Source organism: Procambarus clarkii, chromosome 8 (genome assembly GCF_040958095.1).
Source record: "Procambarus clarkii isolate CNS0578487 chromosome 8, FALCON_Pclarkii_2.0, whole genome shotgun sequence".
Taxonomy (NCBI): Eukaryota; Metazoa; Arthropoda; class Malacostraca; order Decapoda; family Cambaridae; genus Procambarus; species Procambarus clarkii.
Window position 1 is genome coordinate 42,584,873 of NC_091157.1, and position 14,964 is coordinate 42,599,836.

At 41.2% G+C, this 14,964-nt stretch overlaps 1 protein-coding gene across 6 annotated transcripts in view; it reads right to left on the reverse strand.

The window, feature by feature from the left end:
- Positions 1–14,964, reverse strand: part of phtf (putative homeodomain transcription factor) — a 97,282-nt gene that overhangs the window by 62,821 nt on the left and 19,497 nt on the right. For all 6 annotated transcript variants that reach the window (XM_069317688.1, XM_069317672.1, XM_069317691.1 and 3 more), the window contains 3 exons: positions 12,238–12,862; positions 6,272–6,412; positions 5,243–5,432 (listed from right to left, as the gene is read on the reverse strand). In XM_069317688.1, coding sequence (XP_069173789.1) covers positions 5,243–5,432; positions 6,272–6,412; positions 12,238–12,862 — 956 coding nt within the window. The remainder of the gene's footprint in view (positions 1–5,242; positions 5,433–6,271; positions 6,413–12,237; positions 12,863–14,964) is intronic.

Here is a 14,964-nt window from a genome sequence, read left to right on the forward strand (position 1 = left end):
CACCGCCTAGGAAACTGAGGCCAGAGAAGCGTCAATCCCGGTTGACATTAGCGAACGAACTGGAGCTTGGCAGCCGGCGCGGTAGGTCCGGGGCTCCCCCCTCCCCCTCCCGGGGTGGGGAGGGCTGCGCGGACGATCGGCGCGGCAGTAAAGTGTGATGTTTGCTTGTTTGCTTGTTTCCTTGGGATTGTAGGGAGTTTTCTACCTCTCTGTTCGGTTTTTGTTGTAGTTTCTTACCATGTGGGGTTTGTTTTGTTACGCCTACCTTTCTGGGTGCCTAACCCCGGTCGATGGCAGATAAGGAAAACCCCCAACCATATGGGGTTTTCCAGGGCCATTGCTCCCTGAAACCTCTCTGAAGGGGCCAGGTTCTGGCGCTGGTCCCTGGTAGGTCTGAACTCCTTAGCTAATGTCCCGGTCTAACATAACACACATTAGCCCGATAAGCTCCAGGGAGCCGTAGGGGCTCCCCACAGAAAACTGATTTTTCTGTACCCATTTTAAATGTGTACGAAGTTGGTTGTGTACGAAATGGACTCTTAGGACCTCCAGTGAGAGGCAGCCATCTTGGAAAAAATTCCCACAATGCCCTAGGGCTGCTGGCTGGGTTAGTACTGAATGAGCAACCATGGGTTGCGCATGCGCCTCTGGCTCCCAAACACCTGTCTGACGCAGTGTTGAAAGATAACGCTCCGTAGGTGAAATTCAAACCTTATTGTTTGAAGAACATAAGGGTCATAATATTGGTGAAGCTAGGCGCAATAAGGACCAAACACGAAGGTCGGATGCAAGTGATACAGCACCTATGAGGATGATACAGCGAGCGTATCCAGTTGTAGCTCTGAGCGTCACCCTTGTAATATTATGCCATCTCTAATTTATTTAAATGATACACAGATGAATTCGCTTTCTGCGTTCAGTGATGATGCATCTGATACAAGTAGCATAGATGAACAGTGTTAGCGGCTTCCATGGTGGTATTTTCCATAGATATTTTCAAGAATACCCGAATCTCTTCCTGACTGACGGACACTCTTTGAGGCAAGCCGAATCTCTTCCTGTGTGGGACTATACAAAGCGATCTTTTCAAGACTACCTTACAAATTGATCTTTTCTTATAATCTTTTCAATACTACCTTATGCTTTACAAGCTTGGCTACATACTACCTACAAGTACTAAACCCAAGGGTGTATGTGAGTGCATTATTTGCAAGCACACAGAATGAAGAAACGGGAAGCGAAAATTTATCTGTACTTATTGCAACGTGAGCAAAGTCGTGCTGTGCATCATGGACTATTTCGTTGATTATTACTCACTTCCGAAGTACTGAGTGTGTAATACAGTGTGTTAACTGTGTAAATAGTGTGTGAACTGTACATATTGTAATTTTAGTGAATTTTTAACAAATAATATTGCGACAATAAACATTTATTGTGGACACATTACTGACACATGTAATCACAGTTCCATGGAACATTATGAATGTTCTACTGTATACATATTGTAAAGGACACAAATATGCATCATATACAATAAAAAATACAAATAAAACCACATTGGAAATACATAGAACAAATAATTGAAAATATATTTGTGGCAACACCGGTGCTTGAATGGCCCGCGCTACCGTGTCTGGGCGATTCATGCACGGGCGACCAGGCCCTGATGACGTCACAGCGCACCTTGTCCACATCCTCACAGCCAAAGTAAGTGGACTTTGGTATTTATTTTTTACATAGACATGTTCAGGGAAGGGAATTTATCATTTTACGAAGAAAAAATAATTTTTTGGGTACACTTTATTTCATGCGCACCGGGGGAATTTCACAAACTCGGTGCAGCACGGTGGTTAAGAGTGTAAGACAGAAATTATGCAAAAAGACCATTTTCTGAGACTATTGTCATTAAAGTTTTGTTAAGGAAAAGACCGATTTTCATCAGAGTCCATTTGCAGACCAAAATTTACCAAAATTTGTAAATGCCCATTTTCAGACTCATTTTTATCAGAAGTTTCAATGCAGGTAATTAGATGTGCCTGTTAATTCTACATAACCAATCTATAAGAATTCCAAATCCCAAGAAGTTCTACACTTATCCTATATGCACTAATTACAATTGATATTACTTCCCAAGGGTACAGACATTATTCAAGACCACCAAAAGGTAACATGCAATATTGGCTTCGCAAATCAGGAGAAGCATGACATATAAGCCACCAAGAATGGAAGCGTAATACCCGTGACCGGGCGGCACAAACAGAAGTATTACACCCAGAAATCACAATAGCGTGATGCATCAAATGAACATATCCACAAGGGCAGTGATGAGGATTCGAACCAACGTCTTGAGAGGATCCCAGACGTGCCTTAATCGACTGTGCCATGACATGGTAAAAGAATTGCAACTGGGAGTTCATCTGCCCTCACATGGATCCTGCAGTCTCTCCGAGACACAAACCAGGGTATTACACAATTTCCTCGTGCACCCAGGCTCTTGTCAATAAGCTGTTCTACCTCTTCGCCCTTACTTTATTACACACACAAATCACAATAGTGTGATGCATCAAATGAACAAATCATTCATTTGTTCATTCGAGTGCAATGCTCTCACCCTGCATTCGAGCGCTATGCTTCTCACTCCGCATTCAAATGTTATGGTCTCACCCTGCATTCGAGCGCTATGCTCTTGCCCCACATTTGAGCTGTCTATCCCCAGCCTCGCTCAAGCTCTCTGCTCCAGGCCTTGTCTCCGCTACCACAACACGTCATTACTTTTTCAACATCCAGCTGCTGTAACCAAGACTATATTAAATAAACATAAAAAACACTAAACTCTTTGAGCCTTCACACCCAAACATGTATACATAAACCTACATTACAAACATATTCAGGGCATTCAAGGTCTACTATTCTTCAAAATCCCAACAGAAAATATAAGAACTACATAATTGCTGAAAGAATAGTAGAGAAAGCACTGAAGATGGACCTGTGAAAAGTATTTGCTGAAGTTACTGGATCAACCAGACTGTAAAGGCTATGTGGTCCAGTGAGCCACAAAGACAAACAGTCTTATAGGCCAGGCACTAACTAGAGAAGGCTGTCCCAAGTCAGGCTGTGATAAGAAAATTATCTAAATCAACATATAATTTAAAGATGAAATTTAAATTTCTGCAGGAGTTTTTGGATCAGCAAAGTTGTGATAACTATTTGGGAATACAGACTACTGTACTGAAAACAGGAATGGTTCATCAGGAATTGCAAGAGGGCTAGAGAATAAAGCACAAAAATATGGAATGAATATAGGAAGAGGCCAAACCCTCGAACATACCTGCAACACAAAGAAGAAACAATTACACTGCAGAGAGAAGAGAAGAGAAGACGAAAGAAATTTTGAGGAAGGGAAAGAAGAAAAATGTAAACAGAACCAGGCCTGTTAAAAGCAAATTGTTGGTAATGAATAACATTCAGAGGTTGAGAATGGGAAAGAGATTCATGGAAAATGAAAAGGAAATGTGTGAAACACCAAATGAACAGTTCCAGAGTGTGTGTTTGTGCAAGATAAAGTTTTCTGAGAACCAGACACAATATGAATTTTAGAGAATACCTAAAATACATAGAGGTGTCTTGAGACAAAGTGGAAAAAATGCTCAAAGAGCTAAGTAAGAACAAAGCAGTTGGCCCAGATGGAGTTTCACCATGGATTCTCAGAGAATGTGCATCTCACCTCAGCATTCCACTTCAATTGATTTTTCAGTCATCTTTGTGTGCAGATATATGAAAAAAGGATAACATAGTTCACACCTACGAAAATGGTAGCAGTAAAGACCCTCTATATTATAGATTTGCATTGTTGACAAGCATAGTAGTCAAAACAATGGAAAAATCATTAAAACCAAATCAGTAGAACACCCGGAGAGAAATATAATTATAAGACATTATGGTTTTCATAAGATCTTCATAAACTCATAAGACAGTATGATTTTTCATCAGGAAGATCCTGTGTAACAAATCTACTTAGTTTCTGTGACAGAACCACAGAGTTCCTACAGGAAAGAGATGGTTGGGTTCACTGCATTAATCAGGATTTAAATAATGCTTTAGACAGAGTCCATCAAGAGGTTGTTCTGAAAAATTATACATGCTGGAGGAGAGAGAGAGGGAGACTTCTGATATAGATGACAAATTTTCTGACAGAAAAATGAGGGCAGTAATGAGAATGAAATGAGAGAAACTTGTGGTCATAAAATAAGTATATACACAAAGCCCGCCCACTCACCCCATGCCAAGACAAACTACTTTACAAACCCAACTGTACCAACGTCACTGAGCATGACATAAATATGACCCATAAAGCTAAAGATATGGTTTGAAAGATATAGATAAAACCGTTTAAATTTTGAGATTCTAGTCATCAAATAACACACCAGGATGAAAGTCAGGGCGTATGTGAGCTAGCTTAGGTTAATGAACCTTGGAATGATGTGCTCTAATCTCGGGGTGAGTGGCAGGTTAGACCAGGAAGCCCAGCCAGTAGTAGTTGGTAAGAGCCCTCTTTGGCCGATACATATGATCACAAATGAGAATTTGGAAGCCTGGCACCAGGCTGGGCTCGGAGAATAGAACTATTACTCCCCGAGTAGTAGTTCTACTCACTCCAGGTACGCTCCAGGTATGGAAGGAATAAAAATTTTGTGAAAAAAAAAAAAAATTACTTTCATTTCTGGATGGGATTGAATATTCATTGGTGACCTCCTTGACACATTATGACCCCTGCATGGATGATTGAAAATTGTCTGTAGCACTGTGCCATATGTCCAAGAACACAGACTTTAAAAAAGCAGCAGCCAAATGTGAAAACTTAAAAATATTAAATTGTTTTTTACAGTAGGCATCCAGGGAAGGTTTATATTTAAAACATGCAGCACGCAATATGATGCAAAGCTGAAAGTCTCAAATTTACAGCCAAATACAGTCATTACAGTATTTTAGTTTGTGTGTTGGTGAAGCATTCAACAAAATTAAAAATAGTTGAAGAAATATAGCAAAACCATAAAATAGCCCTACAGGGGATATTTAGTGTAAAATCATAGGAGGAAAAGATAATTTTAATACCAAGTTTGGTAGGAAAATTATTATTAACTGTAAAAATAACTACTGTACAGATTATCAATACAGTACTTAATAAAAATGACTACTGAAACTTGAAACCAATAAGTGATTATTTACATATATTTTACATCACCTTTAACAGACATGTTAGATGTTGAGGTTATGATTGCTGCAGGAGATCCCTGGATATTCCAGTCTAACGCCTCAGAACAGTGAAACGTTTGATCGGACTCTTCATTGTCATCCCAACCTCCCTCACTCTCACTGCTGTAGCTAAGGTCATCACTGTTTGATGTTATTCCTGTCCACTCAAATTCTGAATGCTGGAAAGACATCATTACCAGTTATATAAATAAGGCTCATTAAGTATTTAGATGCCCGTTATATGTACATTAATGCATAATGCTTCAGATGCACTCAACAGTGAAAACTCAACTTCACGTATAAAATTATCATAAAGAAAAACCATAATCAAAAGTATATACAGTAAATCAAACTTTAATAGTACTGTATGACCCATACATTTTTCAAGAAACATTTCATTGTATTAAATTGCCATTGTAAGGGTTTTATATTACCGCCATATTAGATATATTTCACATTTAAACACGTTATTGGAATATATTTGAAGCGCTTCAGGAATATTTGTGGTTTTGTTCCATCCAGCAGTGAAGGCACTATAGTGCAGTTTTTGTATTCCCCCCAACAGCCAGACACTTACTAGCATTTGACCAGATACCAGCTACTTTAACATTGCATAGATTCTTTGCTAAATTAAGTCATAGGATAATTACCATAAGAAACCAATTCAGAAATATTTCAGATTTATAACCACTTTTAATATATACAACAAAAGTGGATGTATCGTGAATGCTCTTTGAAAAGATAGCATTATTCTTACTAAAACTGAGTTTAGACCTTTAATTAAATTTTGTACGCATACATGGCAAGAACATGACAAAATTTGTTTATTGAATTTAGGTTAAATTTTCATTAACTCTTCAATGGCACAACTATAGTACTTAAAAGCACTACATTGAGGTGCTCATATCTACAAATAGTTAACAAATCAAATGGGCCATAAAATCATTACATTAAAATAATTAAAACCCAAAAGGTACAAGTAATCAAACTGTAGAAGGAGGTAGTATTTAAAGGTTACCTTTGCTTTGGAATACTGAGGGGACGGGCTCTGTTCAGCATCACTTTCACAAGAAGAGTTGCATGAACTTCTCTGAGCAGCCACACCAGACATTTTATGAGGGGAGCGGCAACCAAGGTGATTTATATTGGCATCAGACACCTGTGGGTAAAGGCTCTAATATTAAAAGTATTTAGGGATTAGATTAAATTTAATCAATACATAATTTAATATTAATGGACAAAATCAGCTGTGAATGTAATGAAATGCCTATTTTGCTGTGTCCCTTTGTTATCTTCCCAAACATTCAACCTGGCTAGCTGACGTGTGTGGAAAATATCAACTATTGGTGAAAGCCATTAATAATCTCGTCTAAATCCAATTTATAATCTAAACTTCTTATGAGAAATAAATTCTCTGCTCATAAAAAAATTAATAAAAGAAACCATAAGATCATAAATGAATACTGTAGACACTCGTTAAACCGGAATCCGACCATCCGGAAAACACCCTTATCCGGCCAAAATCGTGGCCGGATAAAGTTATCCCACCATCCAGCCAAAGTGTCCATGGAAGCCAGACCAGAGTGTGTTTGGCCGGATAAAAAATCTGAGCCGGTTAACTTGCTGCCGATGTTACACTATCCGGACAGTCAGCCGGACAAGCGGTGAATTGTCCGGATCAGAAAGCCAGGCGGCGGGCCATACTGTATTAATCCCATACGGCTGTGGCTCTAGGCGCATGGTGTAGGAGGGGGGTTGGGTGGGCAGGGGGGTGTCGGGAGAGAGGGCGGAGCATTGGGAGGGACCGCCTGCGGGATAAGGGGAATGTGGAGGGGCCTACACACTACAGTACAGCAATTACCATTGATTTTAGAACAATTCATCGCATTCAGAAACAAAAGAAATAATTATGTAATAACAAATATACAAGTTTCCTAAAAACAATTTGCACAGGCTGAAGTTTGCTTAAAAAATATTGAGTTTTTTTCCATCTGGCAGCCTACGTAATGTGCCTGCTTGCCCCACATGGACCTGTCTAGGCCGGGTCAAGCCAAACAGCCCATGTGCTCCCGTCACTCGTGTTATACCATAGTGCCGCGCCATTAGTGAAATATTTTTTTAAATAACTTTTTGTTTCCATAGTAACTTTGAACATTTTTGGCCAAAACTATGTCTGGTAGCAGCATCAATTGTTCTGGAGGTGTTAAGAGGTAGAAGGTTACCCTAACAATTAAAGACAAGTTACGTGTTATATAACTTTGTGAAAATGGCCGGTCGACTTCAGGTGTTGCCAAGGAATTTAATATAGGGACTAGTACTGTTTCTGATATAAGGAAACAAAAAGAGCAATACCTGAAATACATTTCAATCAGCGAGAGTGAAGGTGCAAGCACTAGCAGAGGGTGTGGTAAAAGAACTTTGAAAACTTCAACGCATGTACAGTTGGATGAGGCTGTGTACAAGTGGTTTGCTCAGCACCGCACAGTTGGTGTGACAATTTGCGGCCCAGAAATACAAAATGCTGCAAGCAGGTTTGCAAAAAGCCTTGGAATAAAGGATTTCCAAGCTAGTGAAGGGTGGGTTGCAAGGTTCAAAGGGAGGCACAATATTGTGAAGAGGAAAATTGTTGGTGAAAAATTGAGTGCAGATACAAGCAGTGTAGAACCATTTAAACATAAATTAAGAACATACATTTTGTCAAATAATTTATATTCTTATCAAATTTATAATGCTGATGAAACTGGTCTGTATTGGAGGAGTTTACCAGAAAAAACTCTAGCTATGAGGAGTGAGAGTTGTGTGCCAGGCCGTAAGGTCAACAAGGGCAGGCTGTCGGCCTTGATGTGTGCGAATGCCGAAGGCACAGACAATCACGTATGCAATTGTTGGCAAATCAAAGAAATCAAGAGCCTTGCATCATTGCTTGGACAGACTGCCAGTGAAATATTATAACTCAAAGAATGCATGGCTTACACAGGAGAGCTTTCTTTCCTGGTTTCATGATGTGTTCTGCAGGGAAGTTCATGACTATTAAGTTAAACTCAAAGTTAGGCCAAGCATTGTTCGGGCTTTGCTGTTGCTTGATAATGCGCCTGCCCACCCCAGAATTGACACGTTAACCTCACATGATGGCAAGATAACGTGTATGGCACTTCCTCCTAATACAACCCCTCTCATCCAGCCTATGGATCAGGGAGTTATCTGTGCCACAAAGAGGTTGTACACCAAAAAAATGCTCAACGAAGTTTTGGTGATTTTTTCCTCTTCTGGAAGATGTGGAACTGTGTGTGGATAACAGGGCTAAAAAAAACTTGAGAATTTGAAGAGCTTTACAATCAAGGAAGTCATCTATAACTGGGCCAAGGTGTGGAGTGAAGTAAAGGAATCGACTTTGAAGAATTCCTGGAAAAAACTCATGTCTACGGTCAGCAATGAGGAGGATAAGAAATGATTTTTGAAGGATTTACAGATGAAATCCATGGAATGTTCAGAAATGCTGGCAAAAACTTAGGAAGACAGGATGTGGTTGATTGGCTTGAAAAAGAAGCTAATGACCCAGGATATGGTGTGATGAGTGAAGACAAGATTCTCCAGTCTGTTATTACTGGTGAGGTCAACGTAGAGGAGGAGGATGAAGAAGGCAGTGAAGAACCAACACCACAGACAACAAAATACAGTTAGCTCATGTCTTCTGTTGCCCTGTTAATTTTTCATCCAATTGTGCTCATCCAGAAGTTGGAAACGTGTATCAGTACCTGAGGTGAACTAAAGAGCGTGGTCATACAACAGGCCAATGAACACAGAAGGCCAGCTAAACTTTATTCTTATATGGTAAGAAAAGCAAGCAAAGCGCCTTTAACCAGTGAGGTCTCACAGGCAAATCAAGCGCCTTTAACCAGTGAGGTCTCACAGGCAAATCAAGCGCCTTCATCAAGTGAGGCATCATAGGCTAGCCAAGCGCCTTCAACCAGTGAGACGTCACAGGCAAGCCAAGTGCCTTCAACCAGTGAGGCTTCAGCAGCTGGCAGTCAAAACTAACTTTGCTTAATGAACTGTACAGTAATTTTAAGTGTTAATTTTAGTGTTGTGTTAGTATAGGTTACGTAAATTGTCAAGAATTTTTACCTTCAAGATGTGTGTAGCATCAATCAAGAAGACGAACAACAACAAGGTAAGTTGAGGTTTCTAGTTGATTATTTGATAATTATATGTGGCAAAGCAATTCAAATTATGTTGTTTGTGGTATAAAAATAGTTGGAAATGGTCACTTTTGGACTCAGGTGAAAAAATACGTTAATCCGGAAAATGTGATAATCTGGCTGGGGGTCCTTTACATATTGTCTGGATTAGCGAGTGGAGACAGTAATTCAGGCCCACATTAGTAGCAGCCCTTAGCTCAAGACAACTCACCATGATGGTCAAATGAACTACTGTGTATGCTTTTAATAGCAATATAAAAATGCCTATCAATAAAAAACCAGGATTGAATGTATTGAAACGCCAATTTCTGAGCGAGCCTCGGAGGCTCCCTGAAACTATCTGAACTCATATGTGCTATATTAGTTTGGGTCATCATTCACAGGAGACCTTATGCCTACAGGGCCCACAAGCCAGACCCAGGCTCCCTCAGATAGGTGCAGGGAGCAATGGCCTATGAACACTTTACATTTAAAGTTTGTCATAATTGCCATCGACTGGAGAGAGCACCCAGAAAAATAAAGGTAACTGCATCTAACTCAAATTCATACAGGGGAAGGAGGGTACGAAAACCAACTCCCCTGCAACAATAACTCCTGCCCTGAAGGAACAAGGGCCCAAGCAGTCAAAAGGAGTCCAAGCAGACTCCCGCCCCCCCGAGCCCCAGAAACTCCAGATACAGGTCCCGGGGCAGAGGCCTCATCCACACCCACCATGCCTGAAGAAAAGGCAGAGTTCACAAGAAAATCTTTAAAGTATGGAGTCTGCCAAGTTGACCCAGAAGCCCCAACGGGAAAATAGAGCTTAATCACCTCTGCGCCCGAATCAGAAGAGGCAGCCCCCGAAGCCACCAGAGCTAAACCCCGCTCCGACTCCGAAACCCTCAGATGTTTGGGAGCCGGAAGCAGAGGGGAGAGGAGCAAGGTGAACCACACCCACCTGGGAAGGAAGTGGGGGGCGTGAATGGAACCAAGGTCGAAGCGACCAATGCCTCCAAATCTCACTCCCTAAAACCCAAGTGGGGAAGCTCTGGGATCTCCACCAGGGTAACCAACTCGGCTCGTTGCAATAAGGAGAATCGAGCATGCAATGCAGCAACCGTCTGACCCCCAAGATCATCAGACAGGGAATGGGTAAATTGAAGCACAAGCAGGGAACAAGTCCTGCAAGACTTCGGGTTGTAGGTGACACCGACCCAACAGGCAGAATGATGGAGGCAGTACAGATGATTGTCTCCCTGAGGCAGGGGCAACGAAAAACCTTTTAACATTGCACAAGGCGAGAGAGGACTTTTGAATATACATTCATGGTACCCCCGAGTCCACTGGGGTTTTCCAGGGCCCAAAGGGTGAGTAAGCCCTACGGGAAGCCCAGGCACTGGAGCTAGCCAAGACATTAGAATCCTGTCTGTCAGCAGGTTAACTGACCACCAGAAGCAGCTGTGAAACCTCTGGGGCAACACAGGAGGACCATCAACACAACCTAGGCTTGCATAATAAGAAGCTAGGCAGACCACCTCCAATAACAAAAAGCAAAAACACTAGAAAAAAAAAAAAAACGGGGTACCTCAACGTACCCCAAGCAACAAAGTCCTCAAACAAAAGTACTTCCCGAACGCCCAAGGGAAGATAACTCTGAAATGCAACGGTAGGACTTACAGAGCACCTAGGGAAGGTCACACTTGGTGCATGTTGCTCCGTGTACACAAAAACACCTCGCCACCACACCACACACACACACACACACACACACACACACACACACACACACACACACACACACACACTGCTGGTACAGCCACAGAGGGCAAAATCCAGAACAAGATATCGAGGCTAGAGGTGACCAAGCTGACCGCGAGCACATCAGTTCAAGAATTGAGGTGGTGGGCTGCTGGCTCACTTGAAACGGCTCCCCCTCTCCCCGATGTAGCGTTAACAAGCAGGAGTGCTAGTTGGATGAAGTGTTGCTGGTTTATTTCTTTATGGAGGAGTTCTTTTCCTCTTTTTGGACGTCGGTCGATATTTTCACCAAATTGTGGTGTGTTTTGTTTCGCCTATCTTTCTGGGTGCTTCTCTGGTCGATGGCAATTACGACATACTTTAAATTTAAAGTGCTTGTAGGCCATTGCTCCCTGCGCCTCTCTGAGTGAGCTAGGTTCTGGCTAGTGGTTCACAGTAGGCGTAAGGACTCTTGTGACTGATGACCCTAAACTAAAATAGCACATATCAGTTTGGATAGCTTCAGGGAGACCACTGGGCTCCCCACAGAAAAAGTCCCAAAGAACAGTAACCATGCTTAGCTCAAAAAACAGTGCCCTTCCTTGCAGAGGAATAGTGTCAAGAGGCAGGCAGGCTGGACCCCAGGATGACCTCAGCTGCCACTTGGTAGTTCGCTTATCTACTAGCACATGGTTTCTTGATGCTGGATACTACTGTTCCCTTATTTCCATCTTTTCTCTCTCTAATCAAGACACATAGTTTGTTTTACTTTGTCTATGCTTTCTGGACAGTTTTACTATGTTTTGGGGCAATCTTAGAACCTCATGCTCCCTTCACCACCACAAGCACACCAGATTCTGGACCTGGTGATTGGTAGACGTGTGCAAGTCCAGAGATTAGTTTTCTTGATAATTATATAGTACCAGAGCCAATGCACCAGGGAGCAATTAAGGACTAGCAAAGAAAATTATGCAGCCTAAAAAAAATAAAACTCTTAAAAAGATATTTACATCAGCAGACACACAAAGGCTTAAGCATTCTTTAGAAAACTCATTATTTCAAGTCATACCTGATCAGTCATACAGGGACAATGGTGTCGTTTAAAAGCTTGGTTGATGTTCCAACTGTCTGTGTCTGTTGTTGGCATTTCTAAATCCCCCATTCCACTTTCTTCTTCTCCATCACTCACACCATCAATGTCTTGTCTTCTAGATTCTGGAAGCCGTAGATGATGATGCATGCCACAATTCTGAACATGATTTTTTTTGCCCTCAGTCATACCAATAGAATGTAGGTTTTTTTCTTCTTTAAGGTGTGCTCTATTCTGACAATTTCTGATTTGTTCTTTGTCATGGTATTCATCTGAAAGCTCTGTAGAATTGACAATCATTGTAATTTCTTCACTGTCAGAATTACTAGCACAGTTGAGAATGGGCAGTCTGTTTTCTTCCAATTTTTCCAGAAATGTTCGACTAGCTTCAGCGCTACCAATTACTGGGCTTCTATCACTTGATGAGGTGGTGGTGGTGGAACTTGGTCTTTCACCTTGTTTTTCTCTTAAATCATTAAAAGACTGGAAAATAATAATTTTGGGCCTGCCATTTGAGTCCACACGTGGCGATACATTGTTCTCAGAAGCAGAGCGTGGCCGTAATGTATAGGTTTCTTCACACCTTGGTTCCTCTGAATGAGATCTGAAACAAATAGTACATTACAATAGCAAATATATATCTATAAAATAGAATGTGTGTGTGAGGTTGGGGGCCAGATGCTTGGGGTTAGTCTCACCAAACTTTTCAATGTGAATCATGTGGGTAAAGAAGTGTCAAAGGAAGTCAGTGTTGGTCCAAGTGAAATGCTTTAAGAAATACTGGCATGTATAGAGAACCCTGTGCGATTCTCATGAAAACTAAATTTTGATGTGTTCCCATTTAGTTGTTCAGCTGTTAAAAGTGCTTTCTAATAATCATTTTCTGGGAGGGGGAGATTAGAGGGTAGGAAAAGGGGAAAAGGATGAGGGAGGGAAGCAGGATGGAAGAGGAGGGGACAATGGCAGGAAGAGACCTAGGCACAACCAGATACCCCTTCTAGTGATACTATACATGTTTTTACATAAACATAATATATAATGAATTTATGTGCAAATAAATAACAATTATGTACAAACAAATATGAAAAATTTAAGGTGTTCTGTGTAAGGGGTCACCCAGGATTCAAGATCCTGTTTAAACAAGATTAAATCCTGTGGGTTAGCCAAATCCTCTACTTTGAAACGAGTTGCCAAAAATGGTCCTCATTTGTTTTATTAAGGCCCCTGCCCCTAGAAGGAAAGTGAGGCACTCAGGATTTCTTTTTCAAGATTGGGGATGGTTACTGGAGGCCTAAGGCCACATTGGCTGAGGAAGCAAATGTAAGCCTTTTATATGTGCTGGATTATTTTAAATCTCTAAACCATATATATATATACAGTACCTGAATATGATGTGTGTCCTCCAAGCAGTTACACCAAATCATATACTGTATATACAGAGGAACCTCGGTTAACGAATTTAATCCATTCTGGCACCGAGCTCGTCATGTGAAATGCTCGTCTTGCAAAACGAATTTCCCCATTTAAAATAACGGAAATACAATTAATCCGTTCCACCCCCAAAAAACATCAACATGAAATTTTATAATGTAATTATAATACCTGTAATTATTATAAATGTTTTGCTTTACTGTTTCAATTATACTTTACCTTATGAAGAGTTGTTGTTGGCTTGAAGGAGACGATGGGGAGGTGGAGAGGGGTTACGGTGTAGAAGGAAAATCCACTTCTGAGTCAGGCGGACTCTCTTGTGAATTTGGGGGAGTGGAGGTAATGGGGAGGGGTGTGGGATGGGGGAATGGAGATAGCAGGGAATGGGGGGGGGATTGCTTCTCTTGCCTCTCTGAGGGGGCCAGGTTCTGGCTCGTGGTCCCCGGTAGGCCCAAAGAACTCCATACACATGACTGATGCCAAAGTCTGACATTATTATATCAGCCTGTATAGCTCCGGAGAGCCAACGGGGCTCCCCCCAGAAAATAAGCTCAGTAGCACTAGAAAAATGCTCAAACCGCATACCCCTAAGAAAAAAAGAGGAAGAGATGCAGACTGGAACGGGAACGTCGTTCCCTCTATAGGCGAAGAAAACGAATCGCGGAACAACTTGAGAGTCACATCCTTTCTCAAGAACGGCGAAGAAGATTAGGTAGAGAAATAGAAACAATTGAACTAAAGCTACAAGAATCATACAAAACTCAGAAGAAGCAAAGAGAGGAAAAGGTCAACAGTGAAATAGAGAGAAATCCAAAATATTTCTTCTCCGATGCAAAATCAAGATAAAAAACCACATCTAGTATCTGGCCCCTGCGAAAGGGAGATGAAACTTTCACTGATGACAACAAAGAAATGAGCAAGATACTGAGGAAACAGTATGACTGTTTTCAGCGAGCCACTAAACTCACTAAAGATTGATAACCCAAATGAATTTTTCATGGATATGATACCAATATCAAACCATATATCAGACATCACCTTATCCCCACTGGATTTTGAGGAAGCCATAAACAGTATGCCTATGCACTCTGCTCCAGGTCTTGATTCTTGGAGCTCCATATTCATCAAGAACAGTAAAAAAACCACTATCACAGGCCCTTCACATTCTTTGGAGACAAAGCCTAGATACTGGCATTATTCCTGACATACTAAAAAGAGTAGAAATAGCACCACTCCATAAAGGAGGAAATAAGGCAAAGGCAAAAAATTACAGAC